General features: G+C 43.5%; 1 protein-coding gene across 7 annotated transcripts in view; it reads left to right on the plus strand.

Annotated features, from left to right (window-relative positions):
- The window catches only part of ATP2B2 (ATPase plasma membrane Ca2+ transporting 2), a 255779-nt gene that overhangs the window by 139129 nt on the left and 91008 nt on the right, over positions 1–25642 (plus strand). For all 7 annotated transcript variants that reach the window (XM_050979207.1, XM_050979206.1, XM_050979205.1 and 4 more), the window contains exon 3: positions 4218–4415. In XM_050979207.1, coding sequence (XP_050835164.1) covers positions 4218–4415 — 198 coding nt within the window. The remainder of the gene's footprint in view (positions 1–4217; positions 4416–25642) is intronic.

Raw genomic sequence — 25642 nt, forward strand, 5'->3', positions numbered from 1 at the left:
TGTGCTGCCCTGGCTGTGCTGCCCTGGCTGTGCCATCTGGGCACCACCAGCCACCTCCGGCCTGGCCAAGCCCAGAACCTCCCAGGAATAATCAAAATTACCTTTCTGAGCAGAGAGCTGACTTGGGAGAGATCAGGAGGACCCTTCCTGCACCTTCCTGTGCACGCTGAGGATTGATGGGAGTTTGGCAGGGCAAAGCTCTTGCCTTGCCCCAGAGCTCAGCCCTTTTCCCCACATCTTGGTCATTTCCATGCCCTTTGCTGGCCCTTATCTCTACACAACTCTTAAAATCCAATTTCATCACTTTCCCCATCGTCTCCTTTCTCTTTCTCTCCCTCATTAGAAGAGTTTGTTCATTTCTGGCATTCATTGGGAGTTTAAAAAAAAACAGCCCCAAAATTTTGCTGGGCAGGATCCTGAGTGATGCCTGGGTCACTGGAAGAGCAAAACCTTTTGGTTTGAGCTGAACACTGGATGTCATTTTCCAGGATTTCTAAATGATTTACAAGGAAATAAATTTCATTATTAAAGATGAATACACTCTGGTTTTTAGATGAGACTGTGAGTGGGTGAGTAATTTCAGCAAGACTTAGAGAGAAGAATAAAATCATCTGTATAATTTAGAATAAAATCATCTGTATAATTTACCCTTGTTTGTGGTTCTTAAAGGAAATAATGTTAACAGAAATGGAAGAGTCTGAATGACTGATGTCTGAATTCCAGCTTGCTGTGGACCACAGTCAGGAAAATAAGGATGGCCATGGCCATCCATCCACTCAGGGATTCAGCACACCCTGGGAACTGTGAGTGGGATTATTGAAAATCCCTGCAGCTTTCCCCAGTGCTGTCCCAGCCATCCCTGCCCTGCTGAGCTGCTGGAGCTGCCCCACCACTGAGCACCAAACTTCTGTGGTGGAAAAAGGCTTTGTCCACATGTCTGCTCCTTCCATTCCTTGGGATTTTCCTTCCAGGGTTTTGTGTTGCTGCCTGAAGCTGCATCAGATCAAAATTCCTGCCCCAAGTCCCTGTCAGGGATGCCCATTCCTGATGCAGGAATTTCCCCCTCACTGTGAGGTTGAGTTTTGGGGGTGTGATGCAAATGGAGGGTGCCTTTGGTACAAGCCCCATGAGGAGGAGCTGGGAAGGGGCTCAGCCTGGAGCAGAGGAGGCTCAGGGGGGATTTCTGGCTCTGCACAGCTCCTGGCAGGAGGGGACAGCCAAGGGGTGTCGGGCTCTGCCCCTGAGAACAAGGTCCATGAGAGGAAATGGCCTCCAGGTGTTCCAGGGCAGGTTTAGATTGAATATTAGGAAAAATTTCTCCGTGGAAGGGCTGTCAAGCACTGGAAGAGGCTGCCCAGGGGAGTGGTGGAGTCCCCATCCCTGGAAGCACTCAGAAACATGCAGGTGCCTGGGGATGGGGTGGGTTAAAAGTTTGGTTCAATGATCTTAGAGGTCTTTTCCAATCTTAGTGATCCCACAAGTCTCTGATTTTTGGAGTGACTCCTTCCTTTTGGCAGCCCTCTGGTGCTGCTCAGAGTGCCCTGGATTGGTGTGTGCTGGGGCTGGTCCCTGCCTCATCCCTCATCTGCCTTGCCCAAACTTCTGTGGGCTCACAAAAGGCCACAGGGGAAAAGGTTTTCCCAGCCTTGGAAGCTTCCTGGGAGCTCTCAGAGGAGTTGGGATGCTGGAGGGTGATGCAGACACCTCCTGCTGGCTGGAACCTGTCCCATGCCACTGAGCAGAGGTGCTGCAAATTAAACGGGGTGAGGTAATAATAACCCTGATCCACGGGAGGGGCTCGTGTTTCTCTGCAGCTGAGGGGGAAATGAAACTTTGATGAGTTAACCAAGAGCCAGCAGCCTCCCAGCAGCTGTAAGGAGACACCTGAAGGGAAAAGTGAGTCAGGATGTGCCTGCAGAGAGGCAGGGCTGATCTGGCCAGGGGAGCATCGCTTTCGTCCCCAGGAAACGGAGGGAGCACCCGGTGTGGTATTGTCCACAAGGGTCCCAGGAGGAGGGGAGAGATGAGGATCTGACTCCATGTATCAGAAGCTTGATTTATTATTTTATGATATATATTATATTGAACTATACTAAAAGAATAGAGGAAAGGGTTTCAGCAGAAGGAAGCTAAGAATAGAAAAGGAATGAATAACAAAGGTTTCTGACCGAGACAGTCTGCACAGGTGATCTGGGATTGGCCCTTAATTGGAAACAACCAGATGAGACCAATCCCAGATCCACCTGTTCCATCCCACAGCAGCAGAGAATCCTTGTTTGCAGTTTGTTCCTGAGGCCTCTCAGCTTCTCAGGAGGGAAAAATCCCAAGGAAAGGATTTTTCATAGAACATGTCGGTGACACACCCGGGAGGGACTGGGGGAGCCAGGCACAGAGTGGGGACTCTGGGCATTCCCTCACTGCTTGGAGGGGATGTTGGCAGGGCTTCCCACCCCTGAGGCATCCCACAGGCTTTGGGGGAGGCAGGGATTTGCCCTGAACCTCCTGAGCTCAGGAATCCTCACAGCATGGGGTTGGTGGTTTCCTCCCTCACAGGCACCTTCTGCTCCTCATCCTCAGCGTTTTCCGGGTGTCATGTAAGGATGGAGAGCCATAAATAACCATAGATAATCCCAAATAACCATAAATAATCCCAACTAACCATAAATATGTTGCTGATCATGTTCCAAACCTAAAGCTCTGTAAATGCTCCAGCTGGCTTGGTCTCCTCTCTAAATAAGACAAGAGGAAAGAGCCTCCAGGTGCACCAAGGGAGGTGTAAATTGAATATTGGGAAACAGTTCTCCAAAGGAAGGGGTGGCCTGTGGGGGTGTTCACAGGGGTCCCAGGATGAGGGAAGAGATGAGAATGTTGGCTCCATGTTTCAGAAGGGTGATTTATTATTTTGTGGTATATATTATACTATGCTAAAAGAATAGAAGAAAGGATTTCATCAGGAGGTTGGCAAAGAATGGAAAGGAATGGAATGATAAAAAAATCTTGTGACTGACCTGAGAATCTGAGACAGCTGGACTGGGATTGGCCATTAATTAAAAGCACCCACATGAGACCAATCAAAGATTCACCTGTTGCATTCCACAGCAGCAGATAATCATTGTTTGCATTTCATTTCTGAGGCCTCTCAGCTTCTCAGGAGAAAAGATCCCGGGGAAAGGATTTTCATGAAACATGTCTGTGACAGTGAGCAGCATTGGAACAGGCTGTGGTGGAGTCACCACTCCTGGGGGGAGTTAAGGGATGTGTGGATGTGGGATTGGGAGTGCTGGGGGAGCAGCTGGACTTGATGATCCCAAAGGTCTTTTCCAATCCAGCCAATGATATCAGGAATTGTTTGGCAGAAACATGGAACACTTCTTGCGGTTTTTTATGCTGCTCAGAGGGATTTTTGGGCTCACTTATTTTTCCTTGATGCTTGCAAGTTTTGGGTTTGTTTGTTTGGTTTTGATTTTTTTGGTTTTGTTTTGCTTTTCTGGAATGGCACCAGACGTGCATCCTTTAATAAAATTGAAATGGAGGGAAAAAAGCACCCCAATGGATTGTTCAGCACAACCACCCATTATTATCCTGGGTCCTTAAATGGAAATGTTCTGAAATTGAATCATCATGTAAAATACATGGAGCCATGTTGTTTCCTTTTGCCCTTCTGTGCATCTCTAACTCGTCACTTTGCCTTTTTCCTGGGACAAAAATGAGATGCAGCTCATTCCAGGGATGTGCTCAGGTCCATTTGCAGCCAGAGGTTGCTTTGAAGTAGCACAACAGAGGCTTTATTGATTTATCCCTTGGATACTCAACACAGATTTCTGTGATTTGCTACAGGTATCACCAAAATCTTCCATCAGCTATTCCAGCTTCATCCCAAAAATAATTTCTTTGTGCTTTAGGATCCATTTCCAGAAGTCATTGCTTGTACATATGTATGGACATGGGTCTTATTAACACAAACCTCTGAATTCAAAGGCATTTAATGATTAAACCTGGCAGGAATTGGTGCTAAATGGAGCTCGTGAGAATTCTGTTCAGAATATCAGGACAAATCCTCTCATGAAAGCACAATTGAAGTGTAATATTTGCATTTGTCAATATGCCATAGGTGCCACAGTTTGGAATTTTTCTTGGAGAAGTAATTTCTAGGGATGCATTTCTATTTCATGGCAATTTGAATTGATTTTATTTTATTTTATTTTTTTTATTTACAGGATTAGCTGGAACTGCTGCAGACCTAGAAAAAAGAAAGCTTATTTTTGGAAAAAATTTTATACCTCCAAAGAAGCCAAAAACATTCATACAGCTAGTTTGGGAAGCGTTGCAGGACGTGACTCTCATCATCTTGGAAATTGCAGCCATCATATCTTTGGGGCTTTCCTTTTATCAGCCACCTGGAGAAGGGAATGAAGGTAAAAACTTTTCACAGAAGTCATCTCAGTTTAAGCAAAGCATGTCCTAAATCTCAAATCAATTCCATCCCCAGCCTCCAGAAGGTCACAAACAGGAAATTTCCACCTGCTTTGTTCCCGATCCCATTACATCTGCTCCTGACATATTTTCCTTTTCATCTTGACGTTTCTTTATGCAAATCCTGAACCTCATGACGTGAGTTAAAGGCAAATCATAACTTTCTTGTGAAGCTGGCGTGGTTTTGATAGAGTTTGCACCTCTGAGCCTGCATTTGGAGCGTGTTTGATTCACCCTTGGTGCTTGTTTATCACGTATCATGGATCAGAAATATGTAATGGCTTATGTAACTGCTGGATGCCATGGCAGGAGCACAGATCTCCAGCTTGCACCAGAGGAAGGCTTGAACTCAGTGAGATTCACACATTTCAGTATTTTTAGTGGTGCAGCTCAGGCTGGTGAGCCTGGCTCCAAAGGGAATATTGGAGCAAAGTCCTGCTCCTGATGAATGCTCTCCATATTCTGCAGAGCCTCTCTGCCTGCAGGAAGTTCTGCCACCCTGCCTGCCCCCTTCCTTTTCTCCCATTTCCCCCCCACACACCCTCTTTGGAAAGCACTCTTGAATTCACATGCTTAAAATATTTGTTCCTCTCCATAAATGCAAGATTTCCATTTCTGGCAGCTGATCCAGATTTTTTCCCTCCCCCCCTCTCCCTCTCCCTCCCAGACTTCTAAAGCTGGATCAAACATGCTGTGTGAAATGACGTGAGCAGCCTGGCAAAGGCAGGAAGAATGTCTTCCTCTAAATATAGCCCTGAAATGCTTTTTACATTTGCTGCAGTTTCCTTGGGCTGCTTCCCTTGCAGCCCCTTGCTCCTCGCCCTGCCATTCCCAGCACCATCAGCAGTGGCCCTGCACAGCTCCTGCCTGGGCTTCTTGGATCCTGCAGAAACCACCAGGAGCCTTTCATTGCTTCCTCACTGCCTTTTCAGTGCCTGCCTATTGATCCAGCAGGTGCTCCATTTGGGCATGGAAAGATAAAGGAGGTGTTGCTTTTTTTATTTTTAATTTTTTTTTAACTGAAGAAAATGTTATTTATTGGAATTACCTCATCTAGCTGGTGGGACATTATCCCAATCTCTCATAAACCATGAGAAATTCTTGACAAAATTAGGATTTAGCTCAGACTAAATGTGCAGATTGCCCTATTTTATTTGATTTTGTTTTATCTGGGGGGAAAGCTGTTTTGAAAGCATGCTATCTCCAGGTTTTAGGAAGAGGGGAGCTGTGTCATCAGGCAGGGGAGGCTTGTTCCTTTCTTTTTCAAACTGTTATTCTTATTATTTTGATCCTGCATTTAAAATGTTTCTTTTCCCATGGGAAGACAGGAGCCAGCTGAGATTCTGAGGGAGTCTGGAAAGCTCAGCAGCAGCCCAGCCTGGGAAAATGTGTTTGTGTTTTCCCACAGCACAGCGTTCTAGGCAGTAGTCACTGCTTTCCCTGCCTCAAGAATTGCCTTCCTGAAAGCTTTCCTGCCCTGGTTTGCACATGAATAAAAATCAAATTAGTGACTATCTTGTAATCCAATCTGTGGAACACATTGTAAAGGTCTTCCACGCTTTTTTTGGAAGTTTTTCTTGGGGGCAGTTGTCTAAATAATTCCCTTTAATTTTAAAATTAATATATCAGAAATTGCTGCCGAGGGTACCAATAATTTATTGGCAGATGACTTTTTGAAGAGTCCCAAACTCTGGAAAATGGACATATGAAGCTTGATTTTGCCTTGGTGAAGTGGGGAGTAATCCCACTGGTAACTGATTTTCATGGGTCTGACTTCAGTGTTTTCCTTTCCTGACTCTCTCCAGAATGAAAATTTCATTGAAATATGCATTTGTTGGCAACTTTTATGTCATTTTTTTCCCCTTGAAAATAATATATTTACTTCTGAAAGTACAGCCAGGTGTTAGAAAGGAGAGCTGGCCCATGTTGTTCTCTATTTGTGATCTTGCCTCTCCTTAAAATTCTAATTTTTTCTTTTGTTTTTCCAAATGAAATGCATTTCCATTTTGAAAATGAGCTCAGACGAGTTTTCTTTCCACACTGATTTGTTCAACCACCACTGCCTATATTCTGAGCTCAGCAACTTCTTGCTTGGACTAACTTGAAAAGTTGTCACCCCCCAGAAGTGACAGTCTTGCTTTGGAGGACTAAAGGATAATTTGGAAACAAGAGGCTTTAAAACACAGTGTCAGGGAAACACCTTGTAAATTGAGCATTTATCTGCCTTTATTTAATATATCTCCATCTCCCCCTCACACATCCTGAATTTGTATCTACCAGTGGCATTACTGATTAGTATAGTAAGTTGAACTCTTCTGTATTTTTAAAAATAAGTATCTAACTCTTTCTTTTCTTGACTCTTGAAACCCACCTGTAACTTTTGGTGCTGTGACGGAATTAGCATTTAACTGCTTTCTGCAGTTGAAGTGCAAAACGTATTTCTCCTGAGGCTTTTGAAGGAGAACAGCAGGATAAAATCCACATTTCCAACAAATGAGAGAGTGCTCAGGAGCCTTTTGTAAGGATGGAGCCTCATGGCTGTGAGGCTGCATCCTTAAAAAAGGATTTTTAAAAAAGTATTTTAAAAAAAGATCTCCATTTCAGGTCTGGGTGAGTCCTGGAGAACATAATTTCCATTTCTGGTGCAGTCAGGGAATCTATCTAGAGCAATCTCTGGATAAAATGCAGTTTTATTGCTTCTCCAGAAGCCACCCCAGTTCTTTCTCTTGATATCCCTTAGCAGGAGTGCAGGTTTCAAGAATGTGGTTTTGCTGATCTGCTTTGCATTCCCTTTCACCATCTGACAGGCCATTAGAAGCAATTGAGAACTTGTGCATAAATTATTGTCAGCCCCGTGGCAATTACTGCTCTCATTACTGAGCCACGGGAAATCTTTGCTGCCCTTTCAAAAAGGTGCAAAACTGAGGCTGGGTTTTAGCAAATGCACCTTGAGAGAAAATTCCCAGGGCAGGTGCAGCCTCCACTGCAGTGAGGATCACACGGGGCTGTGGCTGAGGCAGGGTAAGAGTGTTTTGTTCCTCAGGAAAATCCCTTCTGTGCCCCAGGTTTGGGGATTTCAGCGTGTTCCCTGGCCATGCAGAGCAGGGGGGTCTGGGATGGCTCAGAGGATCTGATGAAAGTGTGAAATCATTTAATTCACATTACTTTTTTTTGATGATGTAGATTAGAAGTAGGACTAAAATGGAAATGTTTGTCCATCAGTATATGGTGAAATGATTTTTATGCACAGTTTGTGAAGAAATGCCCTGTCCTGTTTTTAAGGGCAGTATGAGTAGATAGAGAGCAACCAATGGACCCAAACCATCACAGGACATCCTTTGGGAAAGAGTGCTTGGACTCAGAAATCCAGCAAGGGAATGGGAGATGGCTTCTCTTGGCCATTCCCAAATCTCTGTCTCACTGTGCCTGTAGAAATGCAAGAATCTCCCCCTCTACCTGGTGGTGTGTTATTTTTGGTGGGGTTTTGTTGTTTTGTTTGTTTGTGGGGTTTTTAGGGTGGTTTTTTTTGTTTGTTTGGCTGGTTTGCTTTGGTGTTTCCCCTTTGGTGTTTCCCCTTTGGTGTTTCCCCTTTGGTGTTTCCCCTTTGGTGTTTTCCCTTTGGTGTTTCCCCTTTGGTGTTTCCCCCACTAGTTTCCCTTTGGTGTTTTCCCCACTGGTTTCCCTTTGGTGTTTCTCCTTTGGTGTTTTCCCCACTGGTTTCCCTTTGGTGTTTCTCCTTTGGTGTTTTCCCCTTTGTTTCCCCTTTGGTGTTTCCCCTTTGGTGTTTCCCCTTTGGTGTTTCCCCTTTGGTGTTTCCCCTTTGGTGTTTCCCCTTTGGTGTTTCCCCTTTGGTGTTTTCCCTTTGGTGTTTTCCCTTTGGTGTTTTCCCTTTGGTGTTTCCCCTTTGGTGTTTTCCCTTTGGTGTTTCCCCCACTGTTTTCCCTTTGGTGTTTTCCCTTTGGTGTTTTCCCCACTGTTTCCCTTTGGTGTTTCCCCCACTGTTTTCCCTTTGGTGTTTCCCCTTTGGTGTTTCCCCTTTGGTGTTTTCCCTTTGGTGTTTTCCTTTTGGTGTTTTCCCTTTGGTGTTTCCCCACTGTTTCCCCTTTGGTGTTTCCCCACTGTTTCCCCTTTGGTGTTTCCCCACTGTTTTCCCTTTGGAGTTTTCCCCACTGTTTTCCCTCAGAGCTCTGCTGGTGCAGCCCCTCCAGGCAGAAATGCCCTGGTGGCACTTGGCAGCTCTGTCCCTTTCTGGGGGTGCCTCCCCCAGTCCCCCAGCAGGATTCTGCTGCTTTGGTGCCTCCCCCATCTCCACCCATGTGAACTGGTCAAAAAATCCCCAGAGCCTTCTGCAAACACCTTCAGCAGCACTTTCTGAGCCCTCTCCAGTCCTCCTGGTTTCCATCTCCAGCCCCTGCATCCCATGTGGATCTCATTGCAAATCTGCTGATGTCAAGCCCTGCCAATCATCTGCTGTTTGCAGGGGTGGAACAAACCTTTAAACTCTTCTTCCTCGAGTTATCTTTCCTTCTGTGGGTTGCAAAGGGGGGTGAAAGCAGCCTGAGGTAAGATGTTTTAACATCCCAGTGTTTTTAACCAGGAAGCCCCAGGCAGGATATCTATTTTCCAGTGTACAGCTTTTAGCAGCTTAAAGGTGGAATAAAAAGGAAAAGTCTTTTTGGTTCAGACAGCTTCTGTTCAAACTCCCAAGGCAAAGGTCTGGATTGAAAACAGAGTGAAATGATCAGTTGCAGTGCTCAGTGCTGCTCAGCAGGGTTTTGGCTGGGTTACCCTTCCCCTTACTCATTCAGCAAGTTGGAAAAACTCAGGAACAGGACATGGTCACCTGAAATTTGGGGCTCCCAAGCCACTGGCATTGAGATGTTGGTGGTTTTATGCTGCTGCTGCTGCCCAGGGCTGGAGCTGGGGTTCCTGCTGGCCTTCCACGACCTAAAAGAGACTTGATTCCATCTTTTATAAACAAAAGAGACTTTATTTCATGGGGTTCACCACTCAGGGGTCTTCTCATCATGTTTATAACGTGCCACATTGCTCAGCGGGGACTCAAGCTGGAGATTTGAACCAGAAAGGACATCCAGAAACTGGAGGGAAGGTGCAGCTGCTCCACAGTGCTGGGAGGATGCTGCCTTAGCCTGTTCCTGTGCTGAGCCTCCCCGTGGAGGCAGCACTGGCACAACTGTTGTGGGAGTGTCAGGTCCCTGCTCGGGTGGGATGGACAGCAGGACACAAACAGCCAGGGAGAGGCAGGAGCCAACCTGTCAGCAGTGCCTGAGTCACCAGGCAGCAGGAAAGGTTCTCCCTGCAGAAGCCAAGGCAGCCAAGGGGTTCAGATTAAAAAATCCTGTAAAAATCAGTCAGAGGGGGAGAAAAAACCCAAAACAACTTCCCCATCTGCTTGTCCAGGTCTCTGGTGTGGGGTTGGAAGTGCTGTGCTGTTCCATCTTCTCCCAGGTTCCTGCCTGTGGAGCACAGCCCAAGACGTGTCTGTTGGCATTTCATCTCTTCTGCAGCTCTGGAAATCAGTCACAGTGAGGAAGATTTGACCAGCTGTTAGTTTGGGTATCTCTGGGAGTAGGTGGAAAAAATTAAAAAATTTTATTGATATTAGAAAGAATACTCATCAAAAAGAATATCTAGATATGAAAAAATACAGGGCAGTTGGCAGCAAGCTTCTTTTTCTCGGTTAGGAGTGAAAATGTTGGATGTAACCTCAGGTAGCTTGAATTTCTGTGCAGTTTGTGCTGATGTACATTAAAAAAAATGTTCCCATAGATTTGGACAGTCTAATTCTCCTCCATGCAAATTCCCTGCCTTGGAGTTCTGCTGGAGCAGAACATTGCACTAGTGTGTGTGCTAGGCTCAGGTACAAGGTTCTAGAGATGGGATGTCTGTCCCAGTTCCCCAGCACTCAGTCTGGGTATTCCTAAAAAAAATTAAAACCCATTGCAATAATGTGAAATTGAGCCATTGCTCCCTCAGAACACTTCAAAATGTTGTTTTTGGGCTGTGTCATTTTGTGGTTCCAGCTCTCACCTTTCTTTAGGTCACTTTGTGGTTTTCCTGCTGAAGAGAATTTCAGGGTTTCAGGGAAGGTGAAACAGGCAGGAGAAGCCCCTTTCTATGTTGCCATAAATGTCAGGACTGCTTGACCAGAGATTGGATAAAATTCTTCTTTTTTTCCCCCCAGTTTTTACACTGTGATTTCCATCCCTTCACTTTCTTTGCCAACAGCTGTGGCAGAACTGCACTCATTCTAGTAATTTCAGCTAGGTGATATTTGAAATTTCTCACTCCTTCCATATCCAATTCTCAACAATTTTCTTCCCACTCTCCCAGCAACATTTTTCCTCCTCACACTCACTGCCCCAGATGAAAACCTCCTTCTACTCCCTTTCCAAGAAGCGTCGTGTCTCAGGACACGGGTCTAGTGGATATTGATTTTTTTTTTTTTTTTTCACCTGGGGATTCTAGAAACCTCCCATCCCTGTGATGAAATCATCTTGTTCTCAGATTGTGTAAACACAGCAGATGCCTGGTGGGGGAACCTGGAAATGGAGCGTGGCTTGGCTCGGGCACCGCGCGCAGGTGTCGGCGGGCAGGAGGCCGCCCTTGGAGCCACCAGGCACGGCAGGGGTGGCCCTGCAGGGGCTCTGCCACCTCATCTGCTCTGGGAAATGGCACTGGGAGCTGTGAAACCCTCTGGGGAGAGCGTTCAGCTCCTGCCAAGGCGGCCGCGTCGGGGTTGTTGGGTTTGGCGTTGTGGCTGTTGTTTCAGGCGGAGAAATGAGCGCGGCTCCGGAGTTCGTTGGAACAAGGAATTCTCCTGTGCCCCTTGGATTGAATGGCCTGGGGGAATAAACAGTTGGTTTGAAAAAGGGAAAGCACTGAATGCTGAGGAACTCGAAGCAAATTTAATTAAACTGAATTAAAAGTAACCTGAGATAAATAGCCACATGGAGGTCTGGTGCCATCCTCTGAGGAATTCGGTTCATTTACTTCCTGGCCAGGCACAATTGAATAGAAACTCAACGTTTTAATGCAGCATTTATTAACTTTTTTTGCCTTGTCTTCACCTTTTCAGCCCAGCCTCCATTTCCCTTTGCACATCAATTCAGGAGGGCTATCAAATGCATAATGAGGCACAGCCATTTCTCAAATCCTTTGCCAGACCTTTCCATCCTGAGGGTCTTGCAGGGCCCATTCAAGACTGCAGGACATTTTCCACAGGAAGATGTTGCATGCATCTCCCTGTCTCCAAAAATCTGCCACCCTGAGGTTCATTAATATGCAGTTAATCAGTTTGATTAATGAGTGAAAAACTAAGAAATGTCAGAAATGAGTCAGCTGAACCAAAGTTAATTCTCTAGTCTTTTGTGGCAGCTTTACATCTTAATTTATTTTATTTTTAAGAGCATTTTACACGTGATAATGTAGATTGCATTAAAAATGCACAAACGTAGGCAGCACAAAAATCTATTTTGTAAGGCCAATGTTAAAGGTATTTTGCAACCCTCCAAAAGCAGCACACAGAAATAAACAACTGTAAGTCTTTTGCCAGCTCTCCCAGTTATGAAGCCAAGATCAAGATGAAAAACTGACTCCACAATTGGTGTGTGTGCCCTTTAACCAATGTCTGGGAGCATTTTTTGGGACACTGTAAATCTGTCCTCTCTTCAAGTCCTCTCCATTAAACAAAACGTATTGGAGAAAATATGAAGCCTTTCCAGATGAAAGTGAGCCAAAATTCACTTGTTTTAACCCTTTGCAGTGCTTTGAAGCCTAAATGACACCCCGTTTCATGGCCTGTGTCAGTACAAAGCCCCTGCAAGAATTGAAAACATTGCCAAAACTTTGCTGCAGATGCTGAGAACAGCAAGTGGTGAACATTTCCTGCTGTGTTTGTCTCGTTCTGTGAGTCTGCACAGAGAGTGTTCCATAATGTTCTCCAGGCCCTGAGCAATCAATGGGAAATCATGGATATCAGGGGGTGTAAGGGCCACACAGCCTTAAAAGCTGATCTGGCCTCCTAGGAATCCTTCATCGTCTTTGCTGCCAAACAGATCACACTGATCCACTTCTGTTGTGCTGCTCAGGGAGGAGCATTCTCAAGAGAAGCTGAGCTATTAGAAAATAGCAGTTTTTTCATATAAAACAGACTAATCTCAGAAGCAGAGGTTGTTGACAGAGTAAGCAAGGCAGCTTTTAAGGGCTGCTGCTGCTGCACACACTCAAATTCTTTTCTCATTCACCATAAAAATTTAACCGTGAGATTCCCCCAGGATGTTTTAAAGCAGTCTAAGCAGTCTGTGAGCACGAAGGGGACGGAGCAGTTGGCAGCCTGGAAAACAGGAGAAACACAAGTATTTGCCCTCTAAAAACAGCTTGTTCTGCCAAAACCCCCGTTTAACCTCCTTCCTCCCCAAGCAGGGATGAGGTGAAGCAGCATATGGCTTCTGGAGACATTGCCCCAGTCTGTTTGGCTAAGGAAATTCAGTGCTTGTAAGAATTTGCTTTTTCAACTCCTGCTCTAAACATGACTTCAATGCCAGGTGGAAGCAGGTGTGAGCAGAGAGCAGGGCAGGTTGGAGTGTGTGTGTTGTGTGTCCCAACCCTCACTGCCACCAGCACTCGTGCAAGGCTGAGCTCACGGGGAGGAGATTGTGCCCTGTGGGTGGACATTCCCTGGAGACACTGCTCAGTTTCTGGAACACCTTTGCTTTGGGGTTCTTCTCAAAAGAAGGGACAGATTTAGGCTGAGGGCTCCTCCACGGATGAAGGGGTGAGAGTCCTTTGTGCTGTGGGGTGGTGGGGAGCCTCCCGTGGGGCTGGGCTCAGACTGAGCCTGCAGAGCCTTGCCTGGGGCTTGGGGATGCTCCTGGAGAGAGCCCACGGCAGCCAGCCTGGTTCCTCCCAGCTGGGAGAGGGCAAACTGTGCTGTTCTGGCTGGATCTGTGCCTTGGGGGAGCTCCCAGCCCCTGGGGGGCTGTTTGGGGGTGCTGACAGCCAGGGGGGTGCAGGAGAGTCCAGGCTGGGTTTGCCCAGGGCTCCCCAAGGTTCCCTAAATTGAGAATGATGCCAGGAGGGGAATGCTGGGTGGGTAAATCAGAGAGCACTCCAGCCTGGCCTGGCTAATCCCAGCCTGGCAAGGCCAGCCTAAGGAGGCAGGAGGTGGTGAGGGGGTTTGATGCTGGAGGGGATTTAGTCCATCCCACCCTCAAAACCCTCCCTGACAGACATTTGTCAGAATTCTCTTTAAAAGATTCCAGTGGTGGAGATTCTCAGAATTCCCTGGATAATCTGAGTGTCCCTGCACAGAGACATTAATTCCTGGTGTGTAACCAGGGTAAGAATTACCTGGTTAAATCTTGTAAGAATTTAAACACAGTTCTGTGTTTTACAAGGATGTAAAAATCAATTTGTGGTGTTTTATTTCCAGACATATTTTGTGTACCTGAAGACAGCCTGGGTATAAATACCAGGGAATAGATGTTTGTGCAGATTTCCCTAACTTTTTCTTTGGGGATATGAAATTTGACCAGCATGGCAGTAGAACAGAAAATGCAAATATTGCACTGAAGCTGACAAAGGGAGCTAAAATATCACCTTAAAAATATTTACCTGTTTTTAAAAATATAAATCAAAATTCCCTCAAATCAATGGGAACCCAAAAGCTCTGAAAACATCTTTATTGCCAAACAAAATAAAACAAAATGAAACAAAATCAAATAATATAAAATACAGGAATATTGAATGTTTTTTGAATCTCATAGTGATTTAAAAGCAATTGTTAATTTGGCAGCTTTAAGATACCAATTAGTATTCCAATTTGCAGAATCTTTATGATGTGACTTTTTAAAGATGAAGCATTTCTGGATCTGTTTCTGTGATTATTTTATAGTTGGAGTTGAGACAAACTGTGCTACATCCCAAAGTCTGACTGTGCTTACAGTTCCTCACTGTTGGTGGGCTTGAATTAGAATGAAAAATTATTACCTGGAAGAAAAAAATGTTTAAGCACAGAAACAAACCAGAAATACCTTTGTGAACAGGAAGGCACTTTGCATATATGCATATTTTCATGGATATATATAAATGCACACATCTATCTCTCCTATTAGAAAAGTAGCGTTTAAACAAGTAATTTTGATTTATTTCTGTTCTGCACAAGCTCTGCCTTTTCTCTCCAGGAGATGCTGCTCCTCTTGTCTCAGTTCAGGGTGGATAATTAATATGCAGAAAATATAGAATGCACATTCCAAATGGAGAGTATCCTAATTTCCTGCAGCTTTGGATAGATCCATGTGAACATTTTGTTTAGAATTTGCCTCAGAAATCCCATCTCTCATCTGTCCCCAGTGGGATTCACCCTGAAGGTGGTTTGGATGTGAATTCAGGGGGGATTTCATCCCATCCCTTGGGGTGAAACTAAACTGAGCCCCACAGTTCAGCACAGAGATGAGCACTGTAAAACTGCTTTTATAGGGCCAAGCAACTACTGGGAGAACTTTTGGATGCCTGCTGCTGTAAGACATTTTGACAGAATTTTAATCTTTCACTGAGCTCATTCCTCACCCCTTAAAGCTCTCCAGCACGAAGGAGTGGAGGTGAGGAATGGAATGAAAGCAGTGAACACTGCTGGTTGTGTGAGGGGGTTTTGTGGCTCAGCTCTACAAATCTTCCCTGTCTCCTTTGGCCAGGTTTTCTCCTTGTCCTGAGCGAGGCAGGGACAGCATCAGGAGAGGCCCAGGTGCTCCAGGACTGGCTCCAAGGGAAATAGTTGAATTTTTTTGGGATTGCAGGGTTGGTTTTTTAAATTGTGTTTAAGCTCTTCAATTGCAAATTTTCTTTATCAGTGCCTTTCCAGCCCTGAACCTCTGAAAACTCTGAATTACTCTGTGGGGACCTGTTAAATCAGTCACCTTTCCTCAGTAAGCTCTCTCTGCAGGGTGGATAAAGTTGGCAATTTCTCTCTGAGTGGTTTGGGTGTGTGAAGTGTTTCAGACCTTGGGAAAGGTTTCTGCTAGCACAAAACACAACCAAAGCAACTGCAAACAGCTGCAGAAATGTTTGTGTCAGTGTGGGCAGGCATCCCCACTCCATCCCTGCTCCTCTTTGGGTTTTAGAAGCTCCAGTGAAACATCTGTCAAAATTTCCAAGCAAAGCCAACCTTTTTTCAAATTTTTTTTTTGTAGATTTTTTGGTAGTATTTCTGTTAAATCCCCCCCCGTTAGAATAACTTGTTTTAAAGCATAAAGAAAAAAAAAAAAAGAGAATATTTTTGGAAGCAAGGACATTTCATTTCTCTCAGGGATGGAACAGCACAAGCATCCTTTACAGAGGCAGATGGCACCCCAAAAAACCCCTTTTGCAGTGATTTGCTCTTTTCATCCCCGTGCTGCAGACAGAAAGGGAAGAGGCTCTGTGGGTAGGCACAGGACAGACAGCTCTCATCTGCTCCTGCATTCCTCAGCTCTCTGTTGCTCCCTGTCAGTGTGGAACGTTCTGCAGGGCTCTATTTAAAGCAGAGTGTCCCGATGAGAGCTGCTTTTTGGGCAACATTTCTTTATTTGCCCGGGTTCCTGTGTTTCCTGGGGCTCTCAGTGATCTGAGTGGGAGCTGAGGAAGTGCTCAGAGCCTCCTCTGCTTCCAGCTGCGTTTCACAAGTGCTGGAAGTGATTCCTTTTTCGGCCACCTAAAAACCAGAGGCCAGACAGAATTAAGGGAATAAAAAGCAGTTCTGTTTATTGGAGGGCCTGCAGGTGGATTTAGGGCAGATGAAATCCCCCAGGGGCTTTTATCCCCCAGGTTTTTATACAAGTTTGGTCCATTTGCACATTGGGGGTGAATCTGCCAATTCCAGCTCCAGGGAATGAAGTCACTGACCCCAGGTTTGCTCCCCCCAAGTCCCTTTTGTTCCCATCTCTGGGCCCTGGGGCAGTGAGGTGTCCTTGATTGCCAGGCCTGGAGAGGAATTGCTGTGTCTGCCCAGAATGGGAAAGCTGCAGCTGACCCTGGCTGGGGAGTTTGGAGTTACACACCAAAGAGCTGCAGGAGTGCAAATCAATTAAATATATACAAGCTAAAATGCCAAGGCATCAGAAGTCATCAGAAATGGGAGCATTCCTCCTGTTTTCAGAACCCAGCTGCATCTTTATCTCTGACATGGCTGCTTAGCTGCAGCTCCAAACTTAGCAGATTCTCCTGACATTATAGATATTTATTCCTGTGAGAACCCAGCCCATCCCTCCTGATGTCCAGAGCTACCAAGAGAACCCTTGGGGGGCTCGGGGGGCCTTGGAATGTTGCCAGAAGCACTTGGTGGATGGATTTTGATCCATCTGGGGATGTGCCACTGATGTGTGAGGAGATGGAACCTGTGGGAATCACTGGGGTGTGAATGGTGGAGGGAAGACACAATTATAGGGTAAATCCCAGATTTTGGGGTTTGGTACAGGGGGGTTGTGGAGACAAGATGGAGCAATCAGGGCGTGTCACAAGACTCTTCTTTCTTCTCCTTGTCATCCATCTTCTGCTGTGGTGTTGGCACTTGGGGATTGCTCTGGGGTGAGGGTGTACCTGGTGACGAGGGTGACAGGTATTGGGGATAAAAGGTAAATCTGATATCCGTAGTTTTTGTTATAAAAGATGTGCCCACCTTGGGGGTGGTCAGAGTGCCTTTGGCTGCCCTGCTGGTCAGATCCAGGTCGGGCAGAGAAGGGACTTTATAGATAAGAAACAATAAACAATTCTGAAGGACCAAAAACCCAGAGTCCAGACTCATCTTTTGAGGCCCAGCCTGCCAGAACCATCCTAAGCGTGGGTAGGAGCAGAGATGGACAGCACAACCCCAAATATTCCTTCATCCATTCATGTTCAAAAAGACAATTTTGTCCCAGGAGATGCAGCATTCCCTCTGCCATTTTTTCTTTTTTCCTAATAGCAAGGTTAGAATTCTAAATCAAACTTAATTAAACTTTTCCAAGTGAGTAAATGTCAACATATGGACAGGCACTTCCCTGCTAATACCAAGCTAACAGAAATTCTAATTTCTAATTGGTTTTATTCCTAATGATTTGTTTGCATTGGCACAATAGCCTGTTCTAAAGGTGGTCTTGCAGCATGTGATTGTGAAAAAAAAAAGGGATTTATTTCCCTCCTTTTTTTACTCTGAATTAACCAATGGCATTAATTAGTGTTCCATCCAGAGCTCTGGGATCACAGTTGCTAATTCAATTTTACTCCATACATCTTTCAAACAGAGCTTGTGTTTTACATTGATTTTTTTTTTTCCATAGTTATGACATTTAAATCTGAAGGGGATCCCTTGTTTGTGCTGTGTGCTCTTCATTGCTGTAAATTGGTTTTTGATGAGGTCTGAATTTAAAACACTTTCCTGGTGGAGTTTCTGGGGGTATCAAGGCTGGCTGCTGAACCAGATTCCTCGATGTATTTTTACTCTACACTGGAACTGAGCTGAGGTTGTCCAGCTTTTTTCCATGAAAAAAACCCTGAGAAAAAAAAAGGGTTTTTTCCTAAACTGAGCAAAACTATTTAAGGTTAAGACCACGTGCACCTGTTCTGCATTCTTGGAACAGTGACTGAAATCTGGAGAGTTTTGTAGCTCTATTTTTACATATCCTGCATGAATACAAAGAAGGCTTCAACTTGCACCAGAATTTTCCTTTATTGCCTTTATTCCTTTCCTTCATTAATATTTGTGCTGAAATGAAGAGAATTGTCAGAATCACTTGTTACTTACAAATTTATCCTTATATTTGATTTATTATTTTTTCCACTGTTTCTACAGAGTTAAATAATATTAGGTCTATTTCTTTATGGAATTGCTGTAGGTCATACTAAGAGCTCTTTGTTTTTGAGAGAAATTCACTGTAACAATTATCCCAGCACAGCCTTCCTTGCACTGTGGGATATATTGTCCTGTACTTTATCTCACAGCCTCTCAATTAATCCCTCAAATAATTATTGCTTGCAGAATTTTAAAGAGGAACGATTTTTAAACTGAATTATTTTGTCTTTTTTGAATATAAAGTATTTATTTCTTTGTTTAGCAGTGCCTGTGAGGCTGTTTATAGTTGTTATTATTACAGGGGTAAACAACATTCTTGTGTAAAACCACTTTTTCTGCAAATTCCTACTGGGCTGCAAAAATGTCAGTGAGTGCAATTGCTCTTTTCTAGGTGTTTTGCTGAAGATACATTCCACTGGTCATTTTAGAATCCACCTGTCTTGATTTTTGCCATATTCTAAAATGCTTACAGGGGGCTGCTTCTAGGCTGAGACTGCAGGAAAATTTATTAGTGGAAATTGTTTTTTCTGAAGGCTCCCATTATAAAATCTTTGTTTCTGAATTTGCTGCTTTGCTGGCTGGATATCCAGCCAGCCTGTCTGTCTGTCTGTCTGTCTTTATGACTTTCTCTTGCCTCTGTTTTGAACTCATCACCTTTGGAATGAGAGGACAAAGGATGTCCTGCTCATCCAGCACTGCTTGGGGTTTTTGGAGTTAATTGATACTTTTATTGCAATGTGGAGTTTTTAATTTTTGCTTATTTTAGATTGGCTTTTTATTTATTTTTATTTTTCATCTATTTTATATTGTTTTTTTATTTATTACAATCTGGTGTTGCCCCACTGCATCGAGCTCCCCATTCTGTGGGGTTCCTCACACCAGGTCAGCTTTGGGAGCCAATTCCTGACAGAAGTTTGAGACTCAAGCTGGTGTCAGTAACAACACATTGAGACCTTGCAGAATGCAGGATGTGCAGCATTTGCCATGTGGGACCTGCAGATTGAAGAATTATTTCTTAGTGCAAAGGAAATATATCTGCTCTCCACAAATCTCTGCTGGGCTGCAAAATCTGAGGTCCCCCAGATGCCTTCCCTTCATGAGAGATGTGCAGAACTCTTGGATATTGCTCATCACACATGGCCAGGGTGCCAGGCACGATTCAGCTGTCTGCTGGGAAAGAAGAGGGAATGAGATTTAGAACTTTGGCACAGCATAAAAAATCTTCTCACATATTTTCCAGGAAGAGATCCTCCAGAAATATTAATTCTGCAAGTAGGACTCGGCTAGGACGTGCCCTTGCAAGTCAAGTGGTTGAATAACTGCTCTTGAATCCTTGTTAAAAAACACAGAACAACTTTTCAGGGTCTGATTCCTGCATTTGGAGCCCGTGTTTTACCTCTGGAATATGAGGTTTTATTTACCTGACATCTCTAGCTTGGAGCAATATAAGTGAAGCTGCAACCACCCAACATCTAGGTTTTTCTTTTCTCTTGCAATCCCTTAGAACAGGACTCACCATGAAAATCCCCCCCTTTTTTTTTGCCTTTCTCTCTTTTATCTCTGGCAAAAAAAAGGAAACAAAATTGAATAGAAACATTGTAGAAGCAGTTTCTTGGTCCTTTGGTGGAGTGAGGACCCATCCCTTTGCCTGATCTCTCCAAAATGAATTTCCTTGGAGATGCCAGGCAGAAGAATCCTGCTGGACACACCCCATCTCCTGAAATGGAGGGAATATTCCAATTAACCTTCCTGTGCTCATCAAGGGTTGTGATCAGGCTGAAGAATGTCTGAATATATATATATATATATATGTATATATATATGGGGAGAGAGATATAGATAGATAGATAGATATATGTGTATCTATATCTTTAACTATATCTATATAATCTATATCTATCTATATAATCTATATTTATATCTACATCTATATCTATATCTCTATCTCTATCTATATCTATATCTATATCTATATCATCTAGCTATATCTGTATCTATATATCTAAATCTAATATCTATATCATCTATATCTATATATATTTCAATTTCTATACATTTATTATATCTATATCTATATCTATATCTATATCTATATCCATATCTATATCTATATCTATATCTATATCTATCATCTATATCTACATCTACATCTATTTCTATATCATCAATATCTATTTCTATTTCTATTTATTTCTATTTCTATTTCATCTTTATTATGTAAATATATATAATCTATATCTACATCTACATCTATATCTATATAATCTAAATCTATATATCTATATCATCTATTTCTATTTCTATTTCTATTTCTATTTTATTTCTATGTATATCTATATATCTATATAATGGATATCTATATCATCTATATCAATATCAATATCTATCAATATCTATATCTATATCTACATCTATCTACATCTACATCTATATCTATATCTATATCTATATCTATATCTATATCATCTATATCTATATCTATATCTATCTATATCTATATCTATATCTATATCTATATCTATATCTATATCTACATCTACATCTATATCTATACCTATTTCATCTATATCTGTTTCTATTTCTATTTCTATTTCTATATGTTTATTATGTATATCTATATCTATATCATCTATATCATCTATATCTATACCTACATCTACATCTATACCTATATCATCTATATCTAGACATAATTCTATTTTTATTTCTATATCTTTCTCATGTGTATCTCTATCATCTCTATCTCTATCTAATCTCTATCTGTATCATCTCTCCATATCTATCTATGCTGCCAGGGCCCCCAGATTTGTTTCCTTGCATACAGATGCCAAAGCAGTGTAAATATTTAAGAGGCAGCTCTGGAGCAGGCGGTTACATAACGAACCCACAGGGACAGCAGCTCTGTGCTTCCCCCTGCCTGCCCCCCTGGAGCCCTTACATAACCAACTGCTGGAGCACAAAGCCAGGATTCTCAGACTGCCTTCAAAGACCTCTCCAAAAGTGGCTTGTAGTGAGTGAACAAACGTGGATGTTTGTGGGGGAATTTTGTCACCCTCATAAATCCCTGCTGTGGGTTTGGAGGACGCTGATCCTGCAGGTAACTTGTGTTAGGAAAGTTAACCCACAAACACCAGGGGTTTGTGTCCAAAAAGGAGACAGAGGAGCCCTTTTTTGGCTTTATTCCAGTAAAGGCAGAGGCCATGGGGCATCCCCTGGGGTCTCTCACATTTTTGGAGGACACAGCCTCCTTTTTATCCTAATTCCCCATTTCCCTTCTCTCTTTCCCCATTTCTGAGGTACTGGACAGGTTCAGCCTTCCCAGAACACCTGATCCCAGAGATTCCCCTCTAATGTACAACCCTCCCTTTTCATTTTTAATTCTTACTGAATTTAGGGGTTTTTCTTCCTCATTGTTTCTTTCATCTCTCAATGTCTAATTTCATTTCTCAGCCAACCTACAGTTTATTTGTAAAAGCAAATCTCTTTTTCCATTCATCAATCAGTGGAATCCTTCTCATGGTTTATCTCCCAGTGCTGGTTTTATCCACCAGCAGCCCCACAGCTGCTTTGGAAAGACAAATCCCCTATTGCTCTCCCTTGGAAATGTTTGTCAGGCTGGCTGAGCCCTTGGAGGGGGGGAGGGAAAGGCAGAAATGGGTGAAGTTGCAGCCATTTCTGCCTGGGCTGTGACTCTGAGCCAGCCCTGTGCTGCTCTGCCCTCGTGGGAAGTGATTCAACATCTGCTGATGCATCGTCATGCAGAGGAGGATTTGGGGCAGGAATGGTGGTGCCAATCACTCCTGGGACTCCTTGTGGAGCAAAAGACATGGCACAAGGAGGGATCTGCAGAAATAAACACTGCAGTGCTTGTTACAGCTTGAAAAGCCTTGTTAAGGAGGGGAATGTATGGTTTTTATCACACAGTTTTTGGGTTATTGTTCCTTTTCTTGCACAGCTAAATGCATTTGTAAAGTTAGAATCATCAGTGGTGCTGTTGGGAAGCAGAGCTGATGACAAAGCTGTAACTTTGAGCTGCTCAATTTGCTTTAATACCATCAGGGCTGGAGCTGCAGCCAGGGGAAAAAATGTCTTTAGAGCAAGAGATTCAATAAAAAGTTTTTATTGGGGAGCTGTTGTCTTTCTGGTGACAAAACCAGTTTGACTGACTAAAAAAAAATTACCTCTGGGGGTGTGAGGAGATTTTCCTAGGGAATTTAAATGCCACAAGGTATTCTCAGCTTAAAAATAGCAGTGTGTAGGTTGAAATGAGTAGCTGAGAGGTATGTGCTGTAGGTTGGGATTTAGGAATACAGATGTTCCCAGAGTTTTAAAAATGTACTTTTTCTGATTTAAAAATTACCGTGCTGCAGCTCAGGACCGTATAGTTTGTAATTATAATCATTATGTTATTCAAAGCAGCCTAAAGAATCTCCTGATAGCTGTTTGAAATTTTCAGCAGATATTCTTTTGAGCTGCACTGATCCCGTGTGCCTCCTCCTGTATCTGCCCAGATTTGGGTGAGATCAGGAGAAATGTACACTGGAATGGTAAAAGCATTCCAGATCCAACAGGACATGAGCCTGCCAAGCTGTCAGGTGATGCTGTCTGGCTTTTTGTGGACTTCTATGAATTCCCTTTCTTGCTTGCTAGCTTTCACTGAGTTGAAATGATTAATAACAGCCACCAGATTATTACCTGGTGCTGCCTCTTGCTCACTGCTCCTGAAGTGCTTTAACCTGTTCTTGTGCCTCCTCCTCTCCTTCTTCCCCTTCTCACCATAAGCACATTTCAGTTTTTTCTCACTTTCCCTTTAATTACCTCTGCCTCTCTTCTTCTTTTTTTTTTTTTATTTTATTTTATTTTATTTTTTTCTTCCTAAATCCTTCCATTTAATTAAATTCAACTCATGCAGAGGAGGTTTCTCAGGCCAGTTTTGAATTTTCTTGAGATGAAGTGCAGCCCAGGTGCGTGCCTGGGGGTTTGCTCAGCCCTCCAGGCTCCTGGGCAGGTCTGGAGCCCTGCAGTCCCTGCAGAGATCCAAATCCAGCTGCTGCCACCTCAGCTGGGCTGAGAATGGAAATTCTGGGCAGGTTTGGAGCCCTGCAGAGATCCAAATCCAGCTGCTGCCGCCTCAGCTGGGCTGAGAATGGAAATTCTGGGCAGGTTTGGAGCCCTGCAGAGATCCAAATCCAGCTGCTGCCACCTCAGCTGGGCTGAGAATGGGAATTCTGGGCAGGTCTGGAACCCTGCAGAGATGCAAATCCAGCTGCTGCCACCTCAGCTGGGATAAAAGCAGAAATTTTGGGCAGGTCTGGAGCCCTGCAGTCCCTGCAGAGATGCAAATCCAGCTGCTGCCACCTCTGGGCTCACTGCCTGTGATGGGTGGCAGAACTTTCCTGTTTTTTCCTTCCTTTCATCTCCCCTCTGCAGAAGACTTTTCCATCAGCCTTGCTGATCTATTTCTGGCCCAGTTTTAAGCTTTTTGAAGCTCTGTTCTCCTTCCACAAGGTTCTGGAAAGGTCCTTTCAGATATATTATGGGCACAAGAGTCCCCTTGATCCCCCTTTGTGTTTCTGAGCCTTCTTTGAGGCTGTGCTGCCAGGTTCTCCCTCTCCTTGGGGAGCTCCAGCTCACCTGGCTGCTTCTTTTGGGAGAAATGGATCCATTTTAGGGCTCCACCTGCTTTTTCTGTGCCAAAGGAGTCCCAGCCCTTTACAGCCTTGACTTGCAGGTTTTCAGCCTCTCAGTTTCAAGCCCTGCCCAGTTTCTGTGCAGTGAGGGTCAGACTTTGGCCATGGCACACGTTCAGAGTCGTGGCAGAAAAGAGCTCAGAGTTTTAAACTCCTTTGCCTCTCTGCATTTGGGTTTTCTGACAGACAGGGCCTCTGCTAAAGGGAATTTAGGATGAGAACATCACAATTTGCTGCCTTGGAATAAAACCCTGCCACAAATCACATCTGCACGTTAACAACTCTTTTGTGCTGCTTTTCACTCGGTGCATTCCAATAAAAGGCTCAGGCAGATTTTTGGGTAGCTTTGAGAGCCACGTGCTCCCTGTGAAAGCAGAACACCAATCTTATACCTCAACATGGATTTTTCAAGCTTGTGTGAACATTTTAAATAAATTTTAGGTGCTTTAAATTCAATTTTGCTACTTAAGTGTATTAATATGATGTATTTTACTAATAATTCTTATTTTCTCCTTATCTGTAAGGTCAATACTGGGTCACTTTGCACTGCAATAAGGACAGATAATCTAAATATAGACTTAAGAAGTTTGTGCCTTTTTTCCTTATAAATACATAAAGTTTCTTTCTGTAAATCCATGTAAGTCTATCTATAATTTCTAGAAAACCATAACAACAGAAAAAAAATTAAAAACCCAATTGTTTTCCATAAGTATAAAAGAAAACATTAGACAGACTCAAACCAATAGAGATGCAGGTCTCCTTTATTTTTTTTTTCCCTATCAATAGGAACACCTCTAAAACAGTTTGGAAGCAAGAGAAAATGTTTCCATGTTGTAAAGGGCAGAGGTTGCATTTTAAAATCCTGCTTTTCATGGTTTTTTTTTTTTTTAATCTGCTCAGAAATCTTGCTTTTGTAAGAAGCAGGTAGATTTTTTGCTAGAGTTTATTCCTAGAAAAAGAGGATTTTGCATTAATTCATGCAGCAGTTTTATCCCATCTCCTTTCTGTGGAGTGTAAAATGCAAAGGCAAAATTTTGGGGAATTCTGATGGTGTGATTGACTTCTCACCTGGGCCCTGGGGCTTTAGAGAGGCCACATGGAATCTCCACAATTAACAACTCAAAAATCAGCTCAGAATTTCCTCCATTCTCTCAAAGAATTCAGGTTTTGGTGAGGTCTGGCAATTAATTCCTCTGCTCCTAAAATTCTTTCCTCCCTTCAACCACCTCTGCTCCACCCGAATTTATCATTGTCAGATGAAAGGAACAGAAAAGAAAATTGAATGCATTTAAAATTTTGTTGTTTTCATTGGGTTGTGGAGGATTGTCTCAGGATTTTAAGTCATAAACATGATTTTTATTCAGTGTGGAAGCTTGTCAGATTCAGGGACACTTTCCAAGAGCTTGATCCAAGTTCAATCTGTTTCCTTCAGATTTTCTTCCATTGTTACAAGCAAATTTTTCAGCCGAAAAATGAATTATTTTATTTGATTGTGCTTAATCTACAAGGTATCTACGGTAATTCCTTTTATGTTAATGAAAATATTTTGTATTATTTGCATGTTCTGTGGTACCATTTATGTCAATATGGAGATCAGTTCTGGCAACACAAACAGCACAAAATCAACCTCACTGCTCAAGTCAAGGAATGTATT

Source organism: Serinus canaria, chromosome 12 (genome assembly GCF_022539315.1).
Source record: "Serinus canaria isolate serCan28SL12 chromosome 12, serCan2020, whole genome shotgun sequence".
NCBI lineage: Eukaryota > Metazoa > Chordata > Aves > Passeriformes > Fringillidae > Serinus > Serinus canaria.